The sequence below is a fragment of the Mustela nivalis genome, assembly GCF_964662115.1.
Source record: "Mustela nivalis genome assembly, chromosome: 19".
Lineage (NCBI taxonomy): Eukaryota > Metazoa > Chordata > Mammalia > Carnivora > Mustelidae > Mustela > Mustela nivalis.
This window is the reverse complement of record NC_139038.1, coordinates 13,941,057-13,967,831: the sequence shown is the minus strand read 5'-3', so window position 1 is coordinate 13,967,831 and position 26,775 is coordinate 13,941,057. Positions and strand designations below refer to the sequence as shown.

Here is a 26,775-nt window from a genome sequence, read left to right as displayed (position 1 = left end):
CTTAAGTATACGGTTCAGTGGCATTCTGTGCATTCACGATGTGGGGCAACCATCCCCTTATCTAGTTCTAGAACTTTCCGTCACACCAAACATAAGCCCTGCATCTGTTAAGCAGTCACTCTCCACTTCTGACCCCCGCCTCAGCCTCTAGTGACCACAGATCCCTGTTCTCCTGGTCTCCGTGAACCTGCCTCTTCTGGGTAGTTCATATAAACGGGATCGCACAGCGGGTGACCGTGTGGTCGACAAGCCTGGGTTAACTTGGAGCTGGGGAAGGAGGTGAGGAACCGTTCTGAGGTGAGTTTGAACACCGAGGCCTCCCTGAAGATCGGATTGTGTTTTGCCGTCAGTTTGCTTTTCTGACCCTCATTCTGGTCATTTAGTCGACCAGAAGGTTGTTCCCACAGCAATTCCAGGCTCCCTGAAGGGGGGTCTGGTCTCTGAGGAGAGGATCCAGCCCTCGATTCCATGTCAGACTCCCAGGCCCCCCAACACCAGCCTGCCCTCCGCCCCTCATGAAAACTCCCAGCTCACCACGCCGGGGGACTTTAAGATCACTCAGCGGAAAAATCACAGTCCAACATGGGGTTTTAGCAGAGTTACTTGTCATGACTAGCCCTACATTTCCACAGGGTCTTTTTTAATGAGATTTAACGTAAAAATCACCTACGGTACCACAGAAAGAACACAGAATATGGACTTCAAACTTGGCTTTTCGGGTATGCCTGCGAGTATCTTTGGGCCTGAAACAGCTAACCAGCTAAATACAAGAAAGTGGCCCTACAAAAACCAACAGTGCATGTTTAAACATTATCTTCAAAAATTAAAAAAAGGGGGGGTTAGAGAAACCTGGTCACATATCCTGGTCATCTGGTCGTGCAGGAGGTGGATTTCTCATCTGTCAGATGGAGATAGGAAGTTCCAGAAACAAATCTGGGTTCTGTAGAACGGAGAGTCTCTAAGATGTGGAGGATCCTCTTTAAGAAAAAGGAAGTCTCTTGGGGCCCCTGGGTGGCTCAACCAGTGAAGTGTCCGACTCTTGATGTGGGCACAGGTCACGATCTCAGGGTCGTGAGGTCAGGCCCCGTCACGGTCTGCACTGTGTGTGGTGCCTGCTTGGGATTTTCTCTCTGGCTCCCTCTCGACCCTGCCCCACGCCCAGCCTGCCTGCCCTCCACACCCCTGTCTTTAAAAAAGAAAATCTCTTATTCATAAATTTCCCAAAAGCCCACAGGCTTCAGGGTAAACAGTGGGTGAAGGCGCAGTCAGCGGGAATGCAGACGCGCGAGGTCCCAACGCACGAGTTTTCTCAGCTTGACGGTGAGTGCGCCCCGGTGAGCCTGACTTCGTGGAAGTTCCTTTTGCTCCAAGTTCCTTTTTGCTAATAATCATGACTTTCTGAACACTTCACATACGAGGCTCACCTGTGTCTATGATGAAGCATCTCGATGCCAAAACTGCTAAGACCGTCCTCTGACCGTCAAATGCTCCCCAATGCTGTCCGGATCAGCTCCCCTTTCGCAGTCAGTGACAGAATGACCTAATCTGCCAACTTCTAACATTGCACGGCTTTTGTGTTCTCGGGCAGCTGTTTTGTATTTTTGCTTTAACACTTCATACTTGTTGGCGCGAAGCCACCTACCTGCTGCTTGTGGTCTATCAACTCTTGTTACCATTGAGACTTCACGTGGAGTAGGGGCGCTGCTATCCCCACGTTATGGAGGAGCAAACTGCAGCGCAGAGAGTAAGGTCCCTGCCGCAAGACACGGTTGGTAAGCGACACGGGCTATCCCCCCGGCACTCCGCCTCCGGTCCCTGTGGGTGCTGGGCTGTGAGACCCGAAGTCCCTGGTCTGCTCAAGCAGGGAGCGCACCTTGCACACAGAAGAAGGGGCCTGACCCGGTCTGCCCCAGAACTGGCCCCCTCGGTAACTCTGAGGCGCCCACACTCTCCCTGCAGGCAGGCACCTGCCTCTGTAGGCACCCGTACGTGAATGGCGGTCAGTCCTCCCCAGAGAACAAGCCCCTGGGCTGTTGCGGAGGCTCCCAAGGGCTGGGGGCATAGAGAAGACCCTGCGGAACATGGAGCATCTCCGGACAGTCCCACTAGACTCCGAAGGGACAGGAGTGACACATGAGCCACGGTCCCCACACCACTGCAAGACCCTGCCTGTCTCTGAAATCCCAGCCCCTGCAAACATCCGCAGAGAGGAAGTGAGCATGTTAAAATGCAGGTTGAAATAATACAGAAGGCAGCAATAATGCATATTTTATTCTCCGAGCAACGCTCAGCTTTGTGACTTAAATAATGCATTTTCTGACTATGGGAGCAAAGAGGGAAGAAGAAAAAGAGGCGGGAGCAGGAAACTTCCGGAAGAATGGGGGGGATTAAAAAGGGATGTTTTTGCTGTGTGTGAGAGCGTTTTAAAGGCTATTCCATAGCGAGATCAAAGCAAGGACTAAAGAAAGCAAAAGAGGAAAAGAAGCAAGAAAAGAGATGTAAGGCACGAAATATACCAAAGTGTTACACTAAATATATCACACCGAGTTGTGCATTCATGAGAGGCGCTTTGAAAAGGAAAGCCGCCCCTGCTTCCAATCCCTTTGTTAAGAAGGTCCTCGCCTCTGCTGTCCCCACTTAAATTTCACCTTTAAAGAAAAAACAAAAAAACCCTACAAGTAGCCCAGAGCAACAGGGAAACGCATAGAGCCCAGAGGTGGTGCCTCCAAGCAGCTGCCCCGAATAGAAGAGCACCCCCGATCCTGCCCCCAACAACAGGCCGTGGCAAGTCTGGCAGTCGCAGCTGATTCTAATAATAACATGTGAATTTAAGCGATAAAATTTGTCTACAGGCTGGAGTGTGTTTTTCTTTCATTATGTTTCTTATTTACTGCGATATTGATTCTGCATGCTCTGAAGCCGGCAAAATTTTCCTCGAAATAGCAAAAGTCACGGTCATTAAGGGCAGGAGTGGGGGGAGCAGAGCAGAGCATGAGAGACGTGAAGCCCTGGAGAGAACGAGGTCAGGTCTTGGTGTTGGGTCGCCTCCAGTTTTCTTTCAACGCTGGTGGCAGCCAGGAGCGGCATAATGAGAGAGCAAGGCATCTGGTCAACCCACCCTTCTCTAGCCTTTGGGGACTCTGCTCAGAGCCCTGGAGTCTCCCCGGTCAAGGGCAGCATGGATCGCAGGCGCAAGGGGGCTGCTCTTGCGCGCTCACAGCAAACGACCCCCGTCGGACCGTTAGGTGACCCGCAAGCGCTCTATGAAGAGCAGCTCGTCTTAGGGTCCCCAAAGCCCCACAGAACCTACTGTGTCTCCGCTGCCCCAGGAGACCATCTGCGGGACGCACAGGCCCTGAGCAGGCGTAACGGAGGGGGCAGGAACGGCGCCGCACAAGACGCGATGGCTGCATGGGGCTGGAATGTTCTGATGCGGAAAGAGGGTGACAGGGGATAGAACTCAGAAGAGAGGGCGCCCCAGGGCCAGGAGCACCTGGGAGCACTTACACTGGGTCAGGGGCACCTGGGGAACAGAGACACACCTGGTCCTGAGCTGCCACAGGACACCCGTTCTGTCTTTGTACCAAACCCTCCCGCATTCCCGGACATCCCGCGAGGAGGCGTTGCCTAGCAGACCCCCTTGAGGCCAGGCAGCTCACTGCCCTCCCTCGGGTGTTAGGAACCATGAGAGACTATGGACTCTGAAAAACAATCTGAGGGTTTTGAGGGGGCGGGGGGTGGGGTGGGAGGTCGGGGAACCAGGTGGTGGGTATTATAGAGGGCACGGATTGCATGGAGCACTGGGTGTGGTGCAAAAACAATGAATACTGACTGTTATGCTGAAAATAAATAAAAAATAAATTTAAAAAATTAATTAAAACTAAAATAAATAAATAAAGGGTTAAAAAAAAAAAGAAAGACAAGAAGGACCCACCAGGACCCACCCTCTGAAGGCAGCCTTCTTGCCCTAAGGGCGAGAGCAGGCAAAGGTCCCGTCTAGATCTGGGGCTGGTCTTGGTCACAGGCCTTTCCAGACCCCGTAACACGGCCTGAGGCCAAAGCGCAGGCGAACCAGAACTCAAGCTGAAGTGATCTACAGACACCCCCGTCACGTGCCCGGCTCATTTTTTTTCCGCAGTAAAATAAGGTCAAAGCTTGAACACCGCTCTTGGAGGAACAACGGTGAACATGGCCTTGGGCAGCTCCTGAGCCCCAGTTCACGCCCCCGGGCCTCCTCGCACCGCTCTCTGTCCCGCCTGCACGCTCGCCGGCCTCCGTCCCAGGCTGCGCGGCTCCTGCAGCCCGGGCTTCCCTCTTCCCTGAGGCCGCGGAGCAGGGCTAGCGAGGGTCGAGGGTCGAAGACTCACCTGTGCGCACTCTTCCTCCCTATCCTGGGGCCCTGTAGGGCTCTCCAAACCTGATGGAGAGTCTCTCCGGTCCACCCACCAGTTCCTGCACGTGGGATCCCATAGGCACATTTCCCTCCGTGGGCCCCACGCCTCCCTGCTTCTGTTCGGGTACTTCTTCCCACTGCTGCTTCCTCCTGCTTCCCGATGTCCCAAAGCCCTTTCACGGGCCAACTCAAGGGCCACGAAGACCTCATTCATTTCCCCAACTTGTAGGAACCCTAAGTGTGAATCCCCAGGAGATGTCGTCCGTGGTGTGCTCGTCTGCCCAGCCCCTTCCTTGCTGGAGCTGTGCCAGGGTGGTTCTATCCCCTGCCCTCCTAGACAGTGTTGGCAGGTCCAAGGAAGGGCACTCGACATATACTAAAGCACCATTTTCCTTCCCGAGGAGTCCCCTGGGCCTGTCCCTCTCCACTGGAGGAAGCGGGATTGTAACACGACTCTGAGCCACCTCCCAGCTCTACTTCTCTCCAGGCAGCCCGAAGAACTGGAGGTGGCCGGTCACTCATAAACACTTCGGCATGCCTGGGTCCGACTCTCCCCCCCCTCAGCCTTACTGTTGTCCCTGGGTTGGGTCGGACGCTCCAGCATTTTTGTTGATTCCCATCACTGTGAACCCTGAGTCTGATCATGAGGCAAAACTTCCAACAAGTTTTCTTGATAACTTGTTCTTGTAGAACCCAACCATTCCCTTTGGTGCCACAGTCATGGTCATCAAGGTTAAAACAGACACTTTTCTTCCACTGGAGGCCGGGTTGGAGGATTAAAAGTCAATCAAACTTTTTAAAGAGAGGATATCATACAACTGGAATGAATGACCAAAAAGTTCATTAACATGCATGTATCCCAAGACCCCACAATTGCATTCTGAGCCATTTATCCCACAGAGATGAACCTATATTTTCACACAAACATCTGTACACAAATACTGATAGAAATTTTATTGGTAAAAACCCCAAATCAAACAACCCAGATGTCCTCCCATGGCCCAAGGGGGAACAGAGTGTGATGAAGCCGTATCATAGATCTCTGCAAAAATCAAAAGGAATGAACTTGGTACACACGGCAACTTGGACTGATCTTGAGGGAGCCATGCTGAGTGTAAAAAGCCAACCACCGGGATTAGATTCTGTCGAGTTCAGTTTAGAGAACATTCTGGAAAAAGCAAAACTATAGGAAAGAGAACAGATCAGTGGTTGTCAGGGGTCAGGGATGGGGGTGGGAGTCGGGTGTGGGTATTGAAGGCGAGCACGGGGAAGCTTTGTGGTGCTGGCACATTTCTATACCTTAATTGTGTTGGTTACAGGAATGTACACATGTGCTAAAACTGTACAGAACCACCTGCACGCGTGCACACACACACACACGCACGCACACACACACATGCCTCCATGTTCGACCGGTCAAATCAGAGCAAGGTCTGTGGACGGCACCAAAGTCAATGTTCTCCTGGTCATGATCGAGGACTAGAGCTCTGCAAGACGGCAGCCCCTGGGAGGAACGGAGTGAAAACACCTAAGACTTTTGTCCATTTTTGCAGCTTCTAATGAATTGAAAATTATTTCAAAACAGCAAAGTGTTTTTGTTGTCATTACTGCATTTTTTTCCATCACGGCATCTCACAGCCAGTTAGCCTCTGAAGCTTTCGGTGGGGTTCTCCCACCGTCTCGTGTAAGGGAATACACGCTCTTTCGGCGGGGTTCTCCCACTGTCTCGTGTAAGGGAATACACGCTCTTTCTGAGTCTCTCCTCCCCGTGGCCTGAAAACACACAAGGAAGAATGTGAACCCACAACCCAGTCGTGAATACAGGCCCACAGAGCAAATGCTGTCACACTGCAGCCATCTGGTTGGGGACAAAACAAGCATGGTCTCTGATGAGGAAGGCTCCCTACAGCTGTGGGAACGGCAGGTGCTGTTCCAGTAAGGAAGCCTGGGCCAGCGTGGAGCTGTGTGATAACAAGGTGTCTCCTGGCTACTTGACTTGGAGCCTCGACAACACCAGAGAAATGTTATCTTCCAGAAACACAGGACTTCTCCGAGCCCCGCGATTGTAAGCTAAGAAGAAAAGCAAATGATGCCAGCGTGCCGTCTCCAAAATGCCTTTTGGAAGGCCAGAGGGTATGACCCCCCACTCAAAGAAGTCTTCTAACTCGAGCCATCCTGGTTTCAACCTCTGAATGCGCCAGCCAAGAGAAGAGCCCGATTGGGTGTGCCTGGCCCACAGGGAAGCACCAGTGCGCAGACATACGGCCGCCCTGGTCACCAGGACACTTCAATGCTGATTACCAGAGGTCGGTAAGATCTGAGACCTCAACCAAAAGAACTGCCGCGTTGAAGCCCAGATATGTACAACGAGACCAAGTTAAAAAGCTCCTGGGATGAAGTAGGAAAAAAACATCTTTGCACACGTGCACTTTAAGTGAATAATCAGCACTGACCGTGACTCAGCGGCGTGCTGGGAAAGCAGCGAGAAGGAGCTGTGGTTCTCGCCCTAAAGGGTCTCACAGTCCAGAGACGGACAGGCACACAAAGGCAACGCAGCGGCCCTAGTGCTGCGCCAAAATCCATGCTGGTGCCTGGGGAGGAGAGGCAAAGGGCCCCCAACCCTGCCACAGCTGGGAAATCCGGGATGGCTTCCCAGGGGAGGTGACACAGAAGTAGTGCTGAAGAACGGTCTGGAGCTAGCCGATCAAATAACACCGTGAGCACGCTCCGGGAAAACAACCTTTATTTTATTTCCAGGACTTGTACCGTGCGCTTTGCAAGTATTACCTCTAAACCTCACAATTTAATCCCTGTATAAAAGCCACTATTATCCACAACGTGCTCAAGATCAGGAAAGGTAAGGGCCTTGGCCAGCAGCACACAGGATTCGATTCTACCTTTTGCTCCACATGCTATTGCCCAAGAACAAAGAAGGTACCGAGGGAAGTTTTTATTTTTAATTTTTTTAAAGTTTCAACTTTTATTTTATTTTATTTTTAAAGATTTCTAATCTATTTATTTGTCAGAGAGAGAGAGCGAGCGCATAGGCAGACAGAATGGCAGGCAGAGGCAGAGGGAGAAGGAGGCTCCCTGCTGAGCAAGGAGCCCGATGCGGGACTCGATCCCTGACGCCAGGATCATGACCTGAGCCGAAGGCAGCTGCTTAACCAACTGAGCCACCCAGGCGTCCCTGAGGGAAGTTTTTAAAAAGTAGTTGAAAACTTTTGATAAGACATATTTAGGATTACGATAGTAGAAATAAAGAAGTCTCTATTGTTATTTTAATATTACTTTAGTCTAATATTATTTCTAGCCACGAATATTAGTTTGATGGCAACAGTTACCCCTCACCTGAGTTTTGAAGGTGCGTTAACTTCCACGGGTATTTGGACTTGGCACATCCAGAACAGTAAACTCAGTCTCCTTCCCACAACTGCTACTTCTGTCATATTCCCTTCCTAACGAGTGGCACCAACACCCACCCAGTCACCAGAGCCGGGACCCTTCTATGACTACCCCCTCCTCCTCACCTCCTCCCAAACCAATCAGTCCTCATGTGACCTGGCCACCTTGTTTCCAAATCTAGAACATTTTAGCATATGAAAATAGGCAACATCAAATCAGTGGTTAAATGAGAATAGATTGATTATTAAAGAAATTCAGAGAAGCATACTTGGGGACAAGGGTCTCTGTGCTGAAACTCCTATACCTGAACATAAAAATGTCTAATCTGTTTGGAATTGATTTTGAAAAAAAAAAAAAATTTTACCTGTAAGAAAATACGCATGAATATTTGTGCCATCTAGGGATGATAAATGACTTTCTCAGGACATCACTCAAAAAAGTGGATTTGAACATGTAAAATGTAAATTTAAAAATGTAAAATTTGCATTTGTCAGAAAAATGCAATAAACAAGAAAAAGTGAAAAGCACAGGTTGGGAGAAACACCTGACAGATGAACGTGAAAGGAGCTCATTTAGTATATATACAGCGTTCTTGCAGATCAGTGAGGCAAAGATCAATTCTTCAGGAGAAAACAGAAGGCGGGGTCATCAGTTGGCAAATTTCTATGAAAATAAAGGCAGTAAAACATACGAAGAAGCTCCCATTATCACTAGGACTCCAAAAAAGTGGATTTAAAGGTATGTCACTGCTCACTCATTAGAACAGTCAAGACGAAGAAGATAAATCAGAGTCAGTGTTGGGGGAGGATATGGAGAAAGAGACTCTCGTGTCCTTCTCATGGGACAGAACCATGGAGCTGGAGAGCAACTTACCAATTCAATTAAAAGTTATTAAAACTAGGGGCGCCTGGGTGGCTCCGTGGGTTAAAGCCTCTGCCTTCGGCTCAGGTCATGATCTCAGGGTCCTGGGATCGAGCCCCATGTTGGGCTCTCTGCTCTGCAGGGAGCCTGCTTCCTCCCCTCTCTCTCTGTCTGCCTCTCTGCCTACTTGTGATTTCTCTCTCTCTGTCAAATAAATAAAATCTTAAAAAAAAAAGTTATTAAAACTAATACGGCATATTAATCACGATAAGAAGATGAATTTAACTTATAAATCTGATGCACTTCCTTACTCCAAGCCACTGAAAACTATAGTAAAGGGATTTTTAAAAATGAAATAAAATAGACCCATACTCAGACCTATTCCGAGGTAGGAGGAAGCGCAAGAGGAGACACAAAGCACAGTATCAGGGAAGCTGGAAAGGGTAAGAAAGCATACAGACCGCCGTGTGGCAGCTGAACCCCAAGCTAACCACGGGAAACACTGAGAATCCACTCAGTTTGTATCCTGAGGGACAGAGAAACCTTGAGGACAGTGATGGCAACAGCACCAGGTGCCTCTTGAACTGTGGGTAAATCGGGGAAACAGAACGAGGAGGACCAGAGGGAAAGCCATTCAAAAGGCAACCTGTCCCTAGATCCCCGTCCCCGCCCTGTGCTCCAGCCCACACGACCCCTCTGCTGTCAAAACCAGCGGTGATCCCGAGGGGGGAGGCCTCCAGTGTGGGGGCCAGAAGCCTCACAGCAAAGAGCAGGAGAAAAGCAACGTGTGGAGACAGACCGTGCAGGGAGAAAGATGGAAAAACAAAACAAAAGACGAAATATTATTAATATCCTCCAGGGGATAAGGAAACATATTGCTTCTATTAAGTAAGAACAATATGCCATAAAAAGGAGCTCTCAGAGAATAAAAATGAGCACTTGGAAGTAAAACCATGATAGCAGAGATAAAAAACTGAATCGAAGGGAAGGAAGATAAAAACTGGAGAGAACAAACAGAGCCGAGCAAAAAACGTAAGGAGTGATAAGGCGGCAGAGAAAGGATGAGAAAATGAAAAGTTCTGCCCAAGAGGCTTAATAATGGAAAAATGGGGGGAAAGATGGAATCAGGGGAGACACTGAAATAGAGAACCGAGAAGAATGGACAGGAATTACCCATGAAATACTCCAAGAAATTTTCCAAAAATTGACAGAAGTCGCTTCCAGATTGGAGCCACTAAAGGTGCAGCCCAACGGATGAAGACTGAGCCCACACCAAGGCTCGTCATTGGGAATTTCAAAACTGCGGGGACAAAATGAAGATGCCACCAGCTTCCAAAAAGGAAAAAACGCACCGAGGATCAGAAATCGGACGCCTTTGTTCTTCTAAAACACTGAAAAGAAGATAAAGAGGCAAGAGCATCAACGTCGGAAAGAAGGGGACGCCCATCTCAGCCAGGCCATCGGTCACACGGAAAACAAGGACAAAGCTTTCTTCAGAAACGGATGATCTCCGAAGAGTTCATCTTCCTTGCGGTCTTCCTTAATGAAGCTTCTAGCTGTTGTGTTTCGCCAAAATGAGCACGGAAGCCAGGAAAAGAGAAACGTGTGGAGCTCAGCATAAGAGGGGGCGAAGGAGCCCCCAGGAGGGTGGTGAGGAGGGATCCCAGGTGACAGTGACACACGGCCATCGTGGCCTCCGTCCACGGCGGAGCAGTGGGGACTTGAGGCAGATACAGGAGAGCTGCCATTACTCTCTCCTGCAAACATACCGCATTTTTAAACTGAGGACAGGCTGTCTGAATGAGATAAGAACTTCTCTCTCTGTATATATATTATGTTAGTCACCATACGGTACGTCCTCAGTTTTTGGTGCAGTGTTCCAGGGTTCGCTGCTTACGTGTAACACCCAGTGCTCCCTAAAGCCATCGGCCAATCCATCGCCCCGCCCCCTCCCTCAGAGCAGGAGACGAACCGTGAGAGACCGTGGGCTCCGAGAAACAAACTGAGACAAGAACTTCTAATATGAATTGATAAATTGTTCTCCAGATATGAGGTTCTGTCTCGTGAGAAGCGTATGAGAGTCTCTCTGCTCTGTATCCTCACCGACGTGGGCGCTTATTAATCTTTGTCATCTTGGCTGCTCTGATGAGTGAAAAGATGTCTGAGTGAGGATGGACTGTCCCCATTCTCCCCGGTAACTGGACATTCTGGCCATGGGCGGACAGGGTTTGTGCTTTCTCTCTCCATGCCTGCTGCCTGGATCAGCTGAGGACGTTCATTTCATCCCTCAGACATGGTCTGCTTTGACCTCCTCCTAAGAGTAGGCAGTGCACTGTGCTGAGGTCACGGGCAGAAAACACAGGGCAGCCATTCCTTCTGTCCAGATTTTCGCCTTGCACCCAGCACTGGTCCACACAACAGCTTGCCAGATGTCCCTGCTGGGGTCCCTGCTTGAGCCCTGTGTTTCCCTGAGCTCACTCATGACTTAGCTCTCGTCTCCCAAGGAGCCTTTTATAAACAATCAGAATACACATGGGCCAATGTTCTTGCTCTAGACATGATGGGATATCAGGCGTTTGGTAAAGAGTAAACATTTCTAAAAATATAGGACCCAGGAAAACCAAGCAAGAAAAATAAATAAAAGGCATCCAGATTGGAAAGTGAGAATAAACTTGTCACTATTTGAAGATGATGGGATATTCTAGACAGAAACTCTAAAGAACACACACACACACGTACACACGCCCCACAATCAGAGCTAATAAACAAGTTTAGCAACATAGAAGAACACAAGATCGATATACAAAAACCAGTTGCATTTCCATACATGAGCAATGAGTAGTCCAAAAATGAAATTAAGAAAACAATTCTACTTACAACAGCATCAAAAATAATAAAATATCTAGGAATAAATTTAACCAAAGAAGGGAAGTCTGATACATTGAAAACTACAAAACACTGTTGAAAGAAATTAAAGAAGATCTAAATAAACAGACACTCCACATCATGGATTGGCACGTTAATACCACTAAGATGACGATACCCCTCAGACGGACCGATAGCTTCAATGCAAAACCTGACGAAATTCCAACTGTCTTTTCACAGAAATGGACAAACTCGTCCTAAAATTCGTATGTCAACACGTGGGACCCAGAATGGACAAACCAATCTTGAAAAGGAAGAAGTTTGGAAGACTCACTTCCTGATTTTAAAATGTACTATAAAGGAAGAGTTCTCAAGACAGCATGATACCAGCTGCAGGACAGACACACAGATCAATGACACAGGATAGAAAGTCCAAAAATAAGCCCTCCCATTTACAAAGCAGTTTATTTTTGACAAAAATGCCATGACCACTCGATGGGAAAAGAATGGTCTCTTCAACAAATGCTCCCAGGACAACTGAATATCCTCATGGAAAAAAAAAAAAATTCAGACCCCTACCTCAAACCATATACAAATGATTTACAATGGATATGGAGCTACATGTAAGAGCTAAAACCAAAGGACACTTAGAAGAGAATATAGATGTAAATCTTTGGGACCTTGAGTTAGGCAATGGTGTCTTAGCTATGACACCAACAAGCTCCAAAAATCAAAAGAAAAATAAACCAGACTTCATGAAAATTAAAAATGTTTGTGCATCAAAGGACACTATCAAGAGAAAAGACAATGTCTGCAAATACATTTGCAAAAAAATACTTACAGAATATACTTGATAAGAGTGTAAAGCCATGGGATATAAGCAACTATAATTCTATGCTGAAAAGACATTTCAAAAATGGGCAAAAGCTTTGAACAGACATTTCTCTAAATAAGACAGACTAAAGGGATGGGGCTCCTGGGTGGCTCAGCGGATTAAAGCCTCTGCCTTTGGCTCAGGTCATGATCTCAGGGTCCTGGGATCGAGTCCTGCATTGGGCTCTCTGCTCAGCAGGGAGCCTGCTTCCCCGCTACCCACCGCGTGCCCCTCTGCCTACTGGTCATCTCTGTCTGTCAAACAAATAAATCAAAAATCCATAAAAAAATGAATTATGATTAATACAATTCCATGCACCCAAATCCCCTTCTCCTCAACCCCTCAAATAAAGATCAAAGCAAAGAACGCTGAGCACCTAAACAAGGACCAGTGGCTCGGGATACGGCCAGGCAGGATCACGCTCAAGAGGAACGAAGGGGATGCTGAGAAAGGGCGCGGACAGAGAGACGAAAAGCCTTCCGGTCTTTGGTGGTGAGAACACAGAGAGGAGGTGGAGCCCTTCACGGACACAGGAGAGAAAAAACGAGAAGCAGGTGTCCAAGGCCAAGAAGAGAATGCTAAATCAGTCATTGGACAGATTGAGCTTATAGTTCAGAGGGACCCTAAGCCATAGAGGACACAGAGGACCCAGGTTTGGGGCTCAGGGGAGAGCGTGAGTTGCCCTGCACCAGAATGATGGATCTGCAGATCATTCCGAACACGCGCACGGGAGAAAGTGCCCACTGTGTCCTGATGGTAAGAAGCATGAGTGATCCCCTTGGAAGCAAGGAGTCAAGGTGGAGAAGACAGAGATGCTGGGGACTGGGGAGGAGGTCAGCGCCAGGAAGGAAGCCGCCAACAATGTCAAAGGTGACCAGGTCGGAGTAGCAAAGTGCCCACTGGATTGGGTGAGCAGTGACGGCTGCTGAAGTTTGCATCAGTGATTTCAGTTTAATGCCCATGGCCACAAAGGCCCGCATCTTACCTGGGCTTACCTTGAGCCGGAATCAACACTGAAGCAGAATGCAAGAACTCATTAGAACAAACAACCCACAAGGGCAAGTCGCTGAGATGCCTGTGTGCACAGATCCCCAGTCGCCTGGATTTTACTCACATTTATCCACACAGGCCCCGAGCCAGGTTTTCCTTCCTTTCTTTTCTTTTCCTCTCTATCTCTCTCTCTCTTTCTTTCTTTCTCTTTCTTATTTTTCTGAGAAAGCCTCATTTTTCTTTAATGTATGGGATAACCAAAGAGGTACAGGATTACAGTTCCCACCCGAGCCAGTCTTGACCAGCCTGAGAACAGCCCACTCTACCCTCATGAAAATGAGGTTTGCAGGGCACCTGGGTGGCTCAGTGGGTTAAGCTGCTGCCTTCGGCTCGGTCATGATCTCAGGGTCCTGGGATCAAGTCCCTCGTCGGGCTCTCTGCTCAGCGGGGGGCCTGCTTCCTCCTCTCTCTCTCTGCCTGCCTCTCTGCCTACTTGTGAACTCTGTCAAATAAATAAATAAAATCTTTAAAAAAAAATGAGGTTTGCAGATCTTGTGTATTTATTTACTTATTTGGGTTCATTTATTTATTTGAGAGAGAGGAGGTGGGGGAGCAGAGGGAGAGACTCTTTTGAGCAGACTCCCCGCTAAGCGCAGAGCTGGACACAGGGCTCAAACCCAGAACCCATAAGATCATGACCTGAGCAGAAACCAAAAGTCAGATGCTCAACTGACTGAGCCGCCTGGGTACCCCAGATCTTTCTGAATAAAAAGGGGAATGTTACGTGTCACAATTCAGGGGGAGGACAAGAACACTAACTTGTTTTTACTATAGGATCTTAACTAGGTAACATACGCATTAAGGAAGGGCAGGATGAGGGGAATGAGCCTTTGTCTTCAGTTACTCCGCTCAGTATTTTATTTTCCAATTACAAGTCCTTTTGGGAATGTTCAATTTCCCTACAAAAAACATGCATTACCTTTGAGATGAGAAAATATGGTAAGGCTGGAAAAAAAGGTTTAATCACACTCAAGCAGAAGGTAAGCAGGGATAACAATATTAACGTTCGATGAACAAAACTCAAGGCAAGGGGGAAAATGTGCTTTTGAGATAAAGGGCGCATTACATAATGGTGACAACCACCACTAATAGCGAAGCCATGCAGACACAAGTCTATAGTTGCCAAAGAAACTGACAACAGATACAGAAATCAAACATCATTAGGAACACAGGAAGGAAGAGTCATCGTAGGAGGAGATTTTAAAACATCATCCTCAGAAAGACTCAAGAAAATAAACTCCAGGTCCACGCAAATACACAAAATTGACGTCTGGCAGGAACTCAGTCCCATGATGACAGTGCGTGGGGGTCTTTTCAAGGGTCTATAGAACACGTTCAGAACTCGATAATACGAATCAGCAAGAAAATCTCAACAAAGAGAAATATCATTAAGTTCCTCTTCCAGTTAGAGACGAGGCCCTTCTGCCCGGAGAACACAGGCTGGAGGCAAGAGGGAGCCCGCGTTACTACGATTCACTGGGTGTTTGGGAAGGTGGAGGGGGCAGAGAAGAAGAGGAATGGGAATTAACTTTGTGCTCAGACTGGGCCAAGCACCTGTCTCACCCTCTCTCACCCACGGAACCACCGAAATAGTACTTAACTCCGTGGTTTTTACTGTTAGGGCTGTCCCTAACAGTAGCCTCAGCCCCACCTGGGAATCTGCGAGAAACAGAAATTCTCAGCAGCACTTTGGACCTCTGGAGAGACCGCATTTCCTCCAGGATAGGGCTCCAGGAGGTGCTGACGGAATGCCAAAGGTGCGTCAATACCCCGGCTCCCTCCCCCCAGAGCAGGCTGACTCCCAGGAGTGGGCCTCCCACTGCCTCCATTCCCCGAATGCCCCCGTGGGATGAAGCTCTGTCACGCGCAGGGGCTGTCCACACACCACACCCTTGGGGGATGCCTTCCCTTCCTGGCCCTGCTTTGTCCTTGCTCCTGGAGGTGTTCTCTCCCCCTCGCGAATCCACTAACACGCGCCAATCTTTCGTCTCAGGGTCAGCTTCTGGGGGAGCCCAAACTAAGTCACCTTCTGGAGACCACCGCCACTTGTGTTCTGGGTGGGACTGGCTTGGACTTTGGTTTCTTCCTCCCTGGCTGAGCTCTTCCAAGATTCCCTGAGTGGGGAGAGCCACACGGGCAGTGAGTCCTCCCTCAAGTCAGTCCAGAGGAGACCACCAGCTCTCTTCCCTGCATTTGCTTGCTCTTCTCTGCCCTGCCTCCAGCCACCGCTGCCAGCTCACGCTGGCCCCATGCCAACCCTGTCCTTCATCACTCACTCCCGGGCTGGGTGAGGCTCCGCGAGGGTTGGCTAAGCAGCCCGGCCATGGGGAACCAAGTCCTGCCCAGCCCTGAGAAGCCGCTTGCCAGGCACAGAGGCGTCACCAGCTGCGTGCGTCAACCTGGAGGCTTCAGGGAACAGAATGAGCCATGTTCTCACAAGGAGACCATCGATGTCCGTTTCAGAAGGACCAATGGATAATGAAATGGCCAAAGGTCAAAAGAGAAAAGTGAGGTTGTGAGAGATACAGCAAGTGCTGCATCGGTCCTCAGCACCTCGAGGCCCCACGGCAGGGGGTATCCCCTGGCGGGCGGATGGCTGGGCCCAGGGACCCTGAGCCCTCTGGGTGATAGCCAGCCAGCTCAGAAGGGGCAGGTGGCCGACAGCACCTGGGCTGCTGACACGTGACAGGCCCAGCCCCCAGCTCCTGGCTGTAATCAGGTTTTACCCAGGACCTGTGGCATCGTCCTCTAACTTCTCCACCTGTTCCTGACCTGGGAACACACACGGGGAAATCCTCCTCCACTCATCATGCCGAGAGCAAGGGGGTCAGCCTGCCCCTAATCCTTCCTCGGCCCGAAGCACGAGGCTGGCCTTCTTCTATGTCATCAGCCCGTGGGGCTTTCTCCCTGCAGTGAGCACAGGGAATTCTGGAGGCTAAGAGCCAACATCAAGGCACAATTAGCAAGACCAATCCGCCCATCACCCCCACCTGGACATCAGGCCCGCCCGCTAACTGGTCTCCAAAGGTCTCAGAGGACTTCTATTACCACTGCCCAATACTCGTTTGTTTGGGATTTTTTCACCGAGCCATCATTCCCAACAGAGCTGAACCACGAAAGGCCTGAGAACACCACTCATTCCTACCTACGGTCTTTATGAGCACAATGGCCCAGAGGGGACTTCAGATACAAGGTGAATGGTCCCCATCACAGGACAGTGGCAACGGCTGGGGGCGGGGTGCGTGGGAGAAGTCAGCCCTTGGGTGTCATCTACTTACTTGAGGTCATGAGAAGGGAAATGAGTCTAGAGAAGCGGCCAGGCATGAAATCTTAAGGGCCGTCTAGCCCTGGGCGGTCTAACGGACCAGTGTTCGCCCAGGTGTCCTCCTCAAAACACCTCGCACCCTGCAGGCATGCCCCAGGGCCGGGAGGCAAACACTCGTGGGCTCCCGTCTCAGCTCCAGTGGCGTTCCCCCGCTACTGACATCACACTCGCTCCCCTCCACAGCAGCTGGGCCGTCCCTCACCTTCGTCGCTGTTGTCATCCACCAGGATGATCTCCTTGAGCAGGTGTGTGGGCGTGTGGTTGACAGCGCTGTGCACGGACCGCAGGATCACCGACAGCGCCTCGTTCACGAAGATGAAGATGATGGAGATCTGCGGCAGCTCCTTGGGGTACTTCAGCTCCTTGCACCTGGGGGGGAAGAAGTAGGAGGGGGGAGTCAGAGGAGGGAGAAGACGTGGGCACTAGGGACCGGTATGGACACGTCCTCCCAAGGTGTAAGTCACGGGCTCTCCCTGGGCCCCTCTTGGCGAAGACCTAAGAAGGAGACTGTTAAAGGACCCGGCCCCGAATCTCCAAGACTTACCTGATCCCACTTCGGTGCCCCTGCCCGACTTCCCACTCCAGGAGCATCTCCCTGCCTGGAGCCTCCTTGGCTGCCACGCAAGCCCCGCTCTGCCCCCACCTGCCGGCAGCCGGCGCATCAGTCCCCGCTCGCTCACCCCGGAGCGACTGACTCCGAGGGGTGCTTCACACCGGCTCCCAGAGGCCCGCAGGGGCTGATCTCGTCACCCACACCCTTCGGGGACGCCTTCCCTTCCGGGCGCCACTTCCCGAGCCCCTAGCGGTGTTCTCTCCACCTCCCCATCAACTGACGCACTCAAATCTTTGTCTCAGCATCTGCATCTGGGGGAACCCAAACGGAGACGTCTCCTGGAGACCTGTTACGGTGCAGCCTGCATTCTAGGACCTAAAACGCACATGTGAATAACCATAATCACGAAAGCGTGCTGCCCGAGACACCCCAACTCTTCCTAAAATCTTGTTGGGGTGGGGCAGGAGCGGGGGCTACCTGCCTTGAAGGTCCTCCCTCAGAGCAGCTCTCCCAGGAGAGGAAAGAGAAGAGTTCCTTGTCACCGAGGCCAGACCCCGGGTGCAGAGCTCCTGGTGACTGAAGAGGTGGTCTATTTATTTATTTACTTATTTTAATTTATGACAGAGATCACAAGTAGGCAGAGAGGAGGAATCAGGCTCCCCGCTGAGCAGAGAGCCCGATGCGGGGCTCCATCCCAGGACCCTGAGATCATGACCCGAGCCAAAAGCAGAGGCTCAACCCAGTGAGCCACCCAGGCGCCCCTAAGAGGTGGTTTAATTCCCAGGGAACGTGCTCTGCTTGGCTCAGTCCCCAGAGCACCACACTCCGTCCCGGGAGCACCAGCGAATGGGCGTCTACGGCCTCGGCTAAGCCTCGCTGGCCACACGGAGCGGGAACCCAGCGGGATGAAGACAAGCTAGGGCATTTCCATGCGTTCTCTTCCCCCTTGCCCAAGACCGAAAAGCGGAGAGCACGCACATCAGAGGAGAAAACAAAGGAAACCAGATGAAGGACCGAGTGAGACGGACGGCACTGAAGGAGGCGGCAGAACAACGGCTTGTTTTTTTAATGCGGAACAGCTTGGGCCGTGTCAGCCCGTATTAATCATGCAGGCAATTTTCGGGAGAAAATAAAGTTTTGTTACGATACACATTTGTGTCTCCTGGAGGAGACTGTCTGGGGACCCATTGATCACGGAGCCTCATTTTTACCATGTCGCTGTAAATTCACTTCTGGGGGCTGCCAGGGAGCGGAGGACGGTTACTGACGGGCTCCCGGGCCGTCAGCGGGAATCATCTCCTTTACTGCGGGGTGATCCGAGGGAGGAGGCTGCCCCGGAAGGTCTCTCCGAGCCCCCTCGACCACCCCGAGCCGGGACCCCTCACCCACCCACGCACGAGCGCACACCCGCCGTACACACCCCTCTGCAGAGTGCTCATCCCCAGGGCTGGGGCCTTTGGTCCTCTGTTTTTAACACCTTCTGGCTTGGAATTAAGAAGTGGAGAGACCAGAGTGCGTGGTGCCAGCACCGTCTTTTCACCACAGGCACCGGGGCCGTGATGCAATCAAGACTCAGTGTGAGTCGGGCCTCTCCGCCGGGTGAAGGGGAGATGTGGGACCTTAGAGGAATGGCCTCCCCCGGCCCCTTCATGGGTCAAGGTGGCCCTGCAGGAAATCAGGGAGGGGCAGATTTCAAAAATGAGAAGAGCTCGGTCACACGCTGGACGTGTCACCCTGAGCACGCCGCTCCTGGTTCGTCATCTCTGCACCTGAGATGTGTGTGCCTCGCTGGGGTGCCTGGCTAAGGTGCGCATAAAGGTCACTTGAGACCCCGTAAAAATGCAACGCGCAGACTCAGGGGAAGACCCAGTCGTCCTGGCTGTCGCCGGGTCCCGTCGTCCCTCTGTGTCCTCCCCGTCCCCATGAGCCCGGCTTCCCGGCTCCCGCACGGACCCTTCCTGCGGGACCCGCCCACCCGGGGCTCTGTCCTTGCCCGGCTCACGCTGCACCTCTCCTGCGCCCTGCGTCCTCGGGCTTTCCCAGTGGGCAGACAAGATGGATACAGTCAGTATTACGAAAGTCAGCATTCCTTCTTGGGTCTTCAGTCTCTAGGGAGTAAACTGCCTCAAAAAAAAAAAAAAAAAAAAATCCCTGGGCCTGGCTCACTGCTTGCGACAGAGAAGATGTGTGGAATCTTCTCGAGCGGAGGACAGTGCAGTTTTAAAGCACTGGGGAGGTGCGGACGGACGCGCACATGGCTCCCCATCAGTCACCCTGTGCCTCACGGCAGAAGTGAGCGCGGGAAGGAAGGCGCGAGGCAGCAGAGGCCGGCAGGCCGCGGACCTACGGAGATACGGAGAGCTCGCCCGAGAGCTCGCCCGGGGAAAGGGCCCGGACACGGCTCTGCCCCCAGGAGTGGAAGCTGAATTCCTGCTCCGGCTGGACGCCCCCACACGGTGTACCAAACCACACAGACCGGTGTCCCCCGCCGCCCTCAGGCTGACTTGAAAGAAGCCCTCGCCGTGGTTCCCAGGTCCCCGCAGAGCCGAGGGGGCGGGAGGTGCTCAGCGCCCGGTGCCTCGGGGGGGGGCATGGTGCTTTCGGGGGTCCCGGCTATGGCCCGTGCCAGGCAGCCGGGCAGGCGGACTTGGGGAAGGGAGCGGCCGGGCCAAAGACCGTCTCTAGACAACGGAACGTGCAGAGTCAGGCGTGTCTCCTGCCTCCCCGACCGCCGCCCAGGCCCCACACGCAGGTGAGAGGAAGCTGAGAGGTGCTGCGGATGACGAGTAGATAGAACGAGCCCCAGAAACTGCGATTCCGATTCCGTAGCTGGGGGTCGTGCGCTCCCTCCAGCAACACAGGCTCAGCTCTGGGTCCCAGAAACCACAGGTTTCCCTTCAAGAATGGGTCAGCGAGCGGCAAACCGTTATGTCTGAAAGAAGAGGGGCGGCAGGAAAACCTTAAGGTCTGGATAATTTTCCGTCCGCGCGTGAAGGGACCCCAGAGAACGCAGGCCCAGCCCTCTCCCCAGAGGCCTGACAAGGAACCCGTCTCTGCCACACTGAGCTCATGGGGCAAAGAAAGCAGAGACAAGTAACCAACCAAGTGAGATGCCTCGGACCCCTGACGTCTGTCCTGATGTCTGTGCGTCCATCTGTCCAGACGCCTGGGCCACTTCCTTGAACGTGGTATGTCCCAGACAGTGATGCTTGCTCCCCCTCTCCCAGAGCCCCTGGCATGGCCTTCACTTATCACCCAAAGCACCCGCCATTTCCCTCCATGGATGCAGAGTAAGGAGAGGAGAGCTGGGGAGAACCGGCCACCTCAGGACCACCAGAGAGGATCACGGTTGACACGACCGAAGGTCAAGCCACCTCAGGACCACCAGAGAGGATCACGGTTGACACGACCGAAGGTCAAGCCACCTCAGGACTACCAGAGAGGATCACGGTTGACACGACTGAAGGTCAAGCCACCTCAGGACCCACCAGAGAGGATCACGGTTGACACGACCGAAGGTCAAGCCACCTCAGGACCACCAGAGAGGATCACGGTTGACACGACCGAAGGTCAAGCCACCTCAGGACCACCAGAGAGGATCACGGTTGACACGACCGAAGGTCAAGCCACCTCAGGACTACCAGAGAGGATCACGGTTGACACGACTGAAGGTCAAGCCACCTCAGGACCCACCAGAGAGGATCACGGTTGACACGACTGAAGGTCAAGGGCTGGGCCTCCAGCAAGGAAGAAAACACAGATCAGAGAGCAGGCCAGGCCCTGTCAGAGGCTGCCCATGACCCCCTTTTAAGGGGACAACGTACACAACCCCAGTGTGGTACGGGTCAGGGGTGCCAAGTCACACTTGTGACCCAGCCTGCCAAGCCCGGAACAAAGAGATGACCCCAGCATCCCCACAGCCGTGTGGTCCAGGGGTCTCATGGCTGATGACGACGACGCTGACCACGACAATCCATATGCACATAATGCCAGAAACTTCTGGAAGCTTCTATGGACTGTTCCATCTCATTTAATCCTCCCAGCAGCCTGCCTAGGAGGAAGGTAGTATTATCATCCCCACTGCACAGATGAGGAAACTGGGGGCCCAGACAGGTGAAGTCACCTGCCCTGAGTCACACAACAAGTCTGAAAAGCAGCAAGGGTGCCTGGACGTGAGCATCACGTCACACCCTCTTCTTCCACGGCCATGGGCAGAGGTGGCGGGGGGAGGGCTCCTTCTGGAAGTGCCTGCCACCACCGTCACATCCACACGACCTCAGATCCACTCCAAAATGGAGCGTCCGGGTCCGTGAGTGTCTCCCTTCCAAATCTGGAATGCGCCTTACGTGTGAGAGCACACCTGGAATGACCGCACCATGCCACCATCCCCTGCACTTCAGAACGGCCATGCCTGCTCCCTTGGCCTGGGTAGCCGCACCGTCACTGACCCACGCAGACACTCCCCATGCACACCCCACCATCGCAAACCGAGAGGCCCAGGGGCGCCATCCCCAAGAAAGCACTGAGTGGCCCAGCCACTTAGCAGTGGGATGCACTTTCCAAACAGTGGGGTCCAGTTGCAGATAGAAGTGACCAGGAAGGAAAGGCATGTTGTCTCACAGTCATCTCGTAGCTGCTGCCTGAGCCCCATGAGCCCACAAGCACCAAAGGCACATGTCTGACCAAAGATGTGGCCCGTGTGCGCCAACTCAAGCTGCACCAGCCAAGCCAGGGGCTGTGATCAACTGCGAACAGAAATGAGTCTCCTCCTTGGAAGCCCTATTGCAAAAATGCCCACACTCCTGAGCCCGGAAATGGCCATGAACACTGATCCCACACATGCCGACTGACATAAAACTTCGGAATGTTCCACCCGCTTTCTACGGCACCAAAAACTTCACTCTTTCACCAACAAGGAGACAAGCTGCTCCCTCCTCTCTCTGGCTCACTGTGGAGGTGGGGTCAGACTGTGAAGTCCGATCCCAAAGCAAGTCCAGCTGACTGTAACACTTAATTATATGGGTCAGCGTGGCTGGGCCATGGTATTTTGGTCAAACTACGCTCGATATTTCTGAAAGTACTTCATTCGACTGTTTTCAAGGTTTATGTATTTATTTGAAAGAGAGAGAGAGAGAGAGCACGTACACGCATGAGCAAGTGTGCGTAGGGGAAGGGGCAGAGGGAGAGAATATCCAAATAGACCCCCACTGGGCATGGGGCCTGACACGGCGCTCAATCTCATGACCCATGAGACCAGGACCCGAGCCAAAACCAAGAGCCAGATGCTTAACTGACTTGAGCCACCCAGATGTGCCTAAAGTACTTTTTTTTTTTTAAGATGAGATTAACATTCAGATCAGTGGGCTTGGGTCAAAGCAGATTACCCTCCATGATGTGGGTGGGCCTCATCCAATCAGTTGAAGGTTTCACGAGAAAGGAAGAGGGAATTCTACCAGCAGACCGCCTTTGGAGTCTGGATGCAACATGGGTTCCTCCCTGGGTCTCCAAGCCGTGGATGAGTCAGGCAGAGCTGGGACACGGCAGCTGGCCTCCACACTTACGTATGCTGAATTCTTTGAAATAAATCTCCCTCTAATTCTCCCTCTCTCTTCCTATGGATCTACCTACATGTAGCCATAAACATTAAGATAATAGATGCTAGAGACAGATAAAGAGGCAGAGGCAGCCGATGACAAGACAAACCCCAGGCTTCCAGTCTCCGTGGAGCCCTCAGAGGAGCTCTTTCCCCCCCGCCCCCACTCATTGCTCTCGGATTTTACCACCTTCCTCTGGCCCATCTCCCTCAGGCAGGGAAGCATGCCTCCTACTGCACATAAGGAATCAAGGCCACAGGCAGGAATTTCCAAAAGTGGTCCAGGCCTGTAACATCAGCATCGCTTGGCCATCAGGCAGGCCCGCCACCCAGAATCCCCACCAAGCCCAACGGTGCATCCCCTACAGGTGGAAATGTGAGAAGCATTTCCCTAGTCCCACGGGCCCCTTGCAAACCTCTGGACCTCCCAAGTCTGCTCCCTGTCTGTGTGTCTTCCCTGGAAGGAAGCAGTGCTCGGAAGCAGACATTCCAGGTCTCTCCCATTTAAACAAAAAAGGCCCCTCCTACAGCCTCAATTACTGTTTTCTTCTCCTTGCCACCCTCCCCCACCTCCCATTCAGGTCCTCACTCCTTTCCCATCTGGCTTCAGGTTGCCCTATTCCACAGGAACTGCTCTGGTTAGCTTCTGAGCATATCCACGCGGCCAGAATCCAGGGACACTTCCCAACCTGACCTTAGTTGAGCATCATTTCTGCTGAAGCCAACACGGTCGCCTCTCTCCTCACATAAACGTGATTTCCTCTTGGATGCCCACACATTTAGGGTTCGCCCATGCCCAGGCTCCCGTCTCCCCACCGTGATGAGCCCTGGGTCACCTGTTCTGTTTTCTGGGCTGCCCTTTCTGCTAGTCCCTCAAATCTCTGACTTCCTCAAGGCTCCTTCTCTCCCATCTCCTGGTCTCACATATAGACTCTCCCTGGCTGACCTCATCCAAATCTATGGCTCCTGCTGTCACGCTGGTGACTTCCAAACCCACATGACTCACCCGGACCTTCACTCAAGCATCCGCTAACTTCCCTTGGGACATCTCCTAGGCCCCGCTAATTCAACCTGCCTAAAGTGGCCACCTGCTCTGCTTTGTCTTCCCATCCACCCCATGCTCTCTCTTCGCGGGCATCAAGCTGGAATCATGACACGGTCACCACGTCCAGTCAGTCACCAAATCCTGAAGATTCTGCCACCTTTAGGATCTCTTTATGACGCTCACCCCTGCCTCCCATTTGTACTGCCCAAGCTCCATGTCTCATCACTTCCCACCTGAATGACACCGGAAGCCACCGGCTGGTGCCCTTTGTCCAGCCTCCCCCTGGGCAACTCAACCTCGTTCTATCCACTGCTCTGTGGCCAGCATGATCTGTCTCCTTCCCGCCTCGTCAATAACTGCATTTTTATATAAACACCCAACATGGGGTTCCAACTTACAAGCCTTACAAGGGTGCGCGTCCCACCCACTGAGCCAGCCCGGCCTTCCTAACCCGCAAGGGGAATCACGGCACTCTTCTTCTCTGCGACCTCCTTGCCTCGCCAGTGCTTTCAGGGCTGGGTTCCAGCTCCTTTTCCCGGCCCCCAGCTCCACCCCAGCGCATTCCTCCGACCTCACCTTGCCCCGCTGCCTCCACCGACGGGAAACCGCTGTCCTTCGCAGAACCGGGAAAGTCCTCTCTCCGTTCACGCTCTTTCCTCTCTGCCTCCGGTGCCCTTCCTTCTGCCCAACACACCCATCCCGGTCCAGCCCCAGCCGCAGGCACGTCCTTGGGCCCCCGGCCACGTCCCTGGGCCCCCAGCCTGATGTCAGGCCCCCTGTCCTCTGCTGCTTTCTCCCCATGGCCAGCTGCCACCCGGGACCCTTCACTCTCCTCCCCCACTCCCTTCACTGTGTGTCCCCGGGGCCCAGCACAGTCCCTGGCAGAGAAACCGTTACTGCAGGAACAAATGAGAACCCTCCTACCTCCCCCATTTCTTCTCTCTGCTCTTCTTACGATCAAAGGCATCACTTATCTCCTCCCGAATCCTAACATCAAGGATGGCACCCCCACACTTGAAAAGGAGCCCATCCGGGACTCAGCTGCCTGCTGTCTCCTTTGATTTACTAATCAGAACGCAGATTCCGGAAGCCCGTTTGGGTCAAGTGCATTAACCAGGCCGACATCCCCTTTCTTGCCGCGTGCCTCATCAAGCCTCTCCCGGAATCCGAGGCAAGACTGGTACCATTTTTAGCAACAGCAAGCCTTGCAAAATAAGACGGGGCTGGGCGACGGAGACGTATCAGGTCCCGCCGCTGGACCGCTCATTATGCGGGAGAACACACGCTTTGCTGAGTGGTTTAATTTCCTCGGTTGAGCTCTGCACTTGTCAGGGAAGGAGCACCACACCTCATTAGCTCAGTTCCCGCACAGAGCAGTCTCTGGGACAAACTGCCTACTTCAGCGTTTGAGCTCCTCTGTGTCCTGCCCAGTCGCACTGGGGCCATTTTCACGAATCAAGATGCTTGGCACGGCCTCCTGCCTTGGGTTCCACAAAGCCCACAAAGCCCCTGATATGGAATGTAGGATGTTGTGCTACGGGAGGATTTGTTGTTTCTGGGGCGAGAAGTCACACCTCTTTCCGTGGCTTCCTGCAGAAGCCTGGCAGGAGCACCCCCGCCGCCCCCGCCCCTGGCATGGCAGTCGGTCTATAGCCCCAGGCCCTGGGCATGCCCCGTGGCCAGGCAGCCCCAAGCCCTCTTTCCAAGCACCGAAGGATCAACAGGCCTGGAGGCCTCCCAAGCCAGCCTAGTTCCTACTTTGGAATGTTCCCCAAATGTTTTTGATCTTTGAGCTGATTACCTACGGGGCTCGATGGCCAAGTGTGACTTCTTCCCCCAGGGCTTACTGAGGAGTCTCTCCAAGGGGTGCAGAGTTGCCTTTCCAAAGACAAGGTCATGGTCTTCAGCCAGAAAATCCAGGAAACTCCACTCTCCTTGGCCAGGAGGCTGCTAGGCCAGTTTCAAGGCGCAGTGCGAGGTCAGGACACAGGCAAACCTCCACCCATGTCTCTCTGTCTTCAGAAGGTTTTTAGTTTTCAAGCAAAAAAGGACTGATTCACCTGCTCTGACCCTGGACCCTGGCCACAGTCCCCTGCACTGTGCAGCACAGTATCTTCAGAAGGGAGGGGAGGAGCCACACCCACGAGGCCCAGAGTTGGGGGAAGCAAGGGAGGAGGCTTCCCCTCGGCTCGGCAGGTGGGTCTGTCTGGCGGCGAGGAAGCTTATCTTGTTACAGTCAACGGACGAGAACAGAAAAAGAAAAGAAAAAACCCAGAGTTTCATTAAGCAATGGCTCGGGAACAGAATCTCTAAAAGCAATTAAGGGTGTATTAATACAGACAGTTTCAGGCCAGAGCCAAGGAAACCTCGTGCACTTACGGTGCGGGAAATGCTGCCTGAGTCCTTCACACATGGCCCTTATCCCATAAGCTCTGGAAGGGGAGCGTGGTGGAGGGGGGCGCCCCCGCCCCCGGCTGCAGGAGGGCCAAAATGCATGAGGAAATGGTGCAAACCAGAACTAATAAAGAACCGTGTTCCGAAGCCCAGCAGATCCAAACCGTGGTCAACCTGATTCCGCAGAACAGAAGGACCTAGAACATTCTGATCTCAGCCAAAGCATCAGTCCCCCACCCTAGCCCCGCACAGAGCTCCAATCTGGGGTTAAAGTCGTCTTCTAGAACTTCAGCCCCACGATGAGAAACACATTACCAAACCAGAACCTTTCCTTTCAATGCCCTGGCCGAAGCAGCCGTCCAGCCGAGGCACACGGACCCCGAGATCACGTCCGTTTATCCCCACGAGTGGGCCACC

At 52.4% G+C, this 26,775-nt stretch overlaps 1 protein-coding gene across 1 annotated transcript in view; it reads right to left on the bottom strand.

Moving 5' to 3' along the window:
• Positions 1 to 26,775, bottom strand: part of GALNT17 (polypeptide N-acetylgalactosaminyltransferase 17) — a 415,760-nt gene that overhangs the window by 205,110 nt on the left and 183,875 nt on the right. Inside the window, exon 3 of the mRNA XM_082714352.1 lies at positions 16,976 to 17,142. Within this exon, the coding sequence (XP_082570478.1) occupies positions 16,976 to 17,142 (167 nt within the window). The remainder of the gene's footprint in view (positions 1 to 16,975; positions 17,143 to 26,775) is intronic.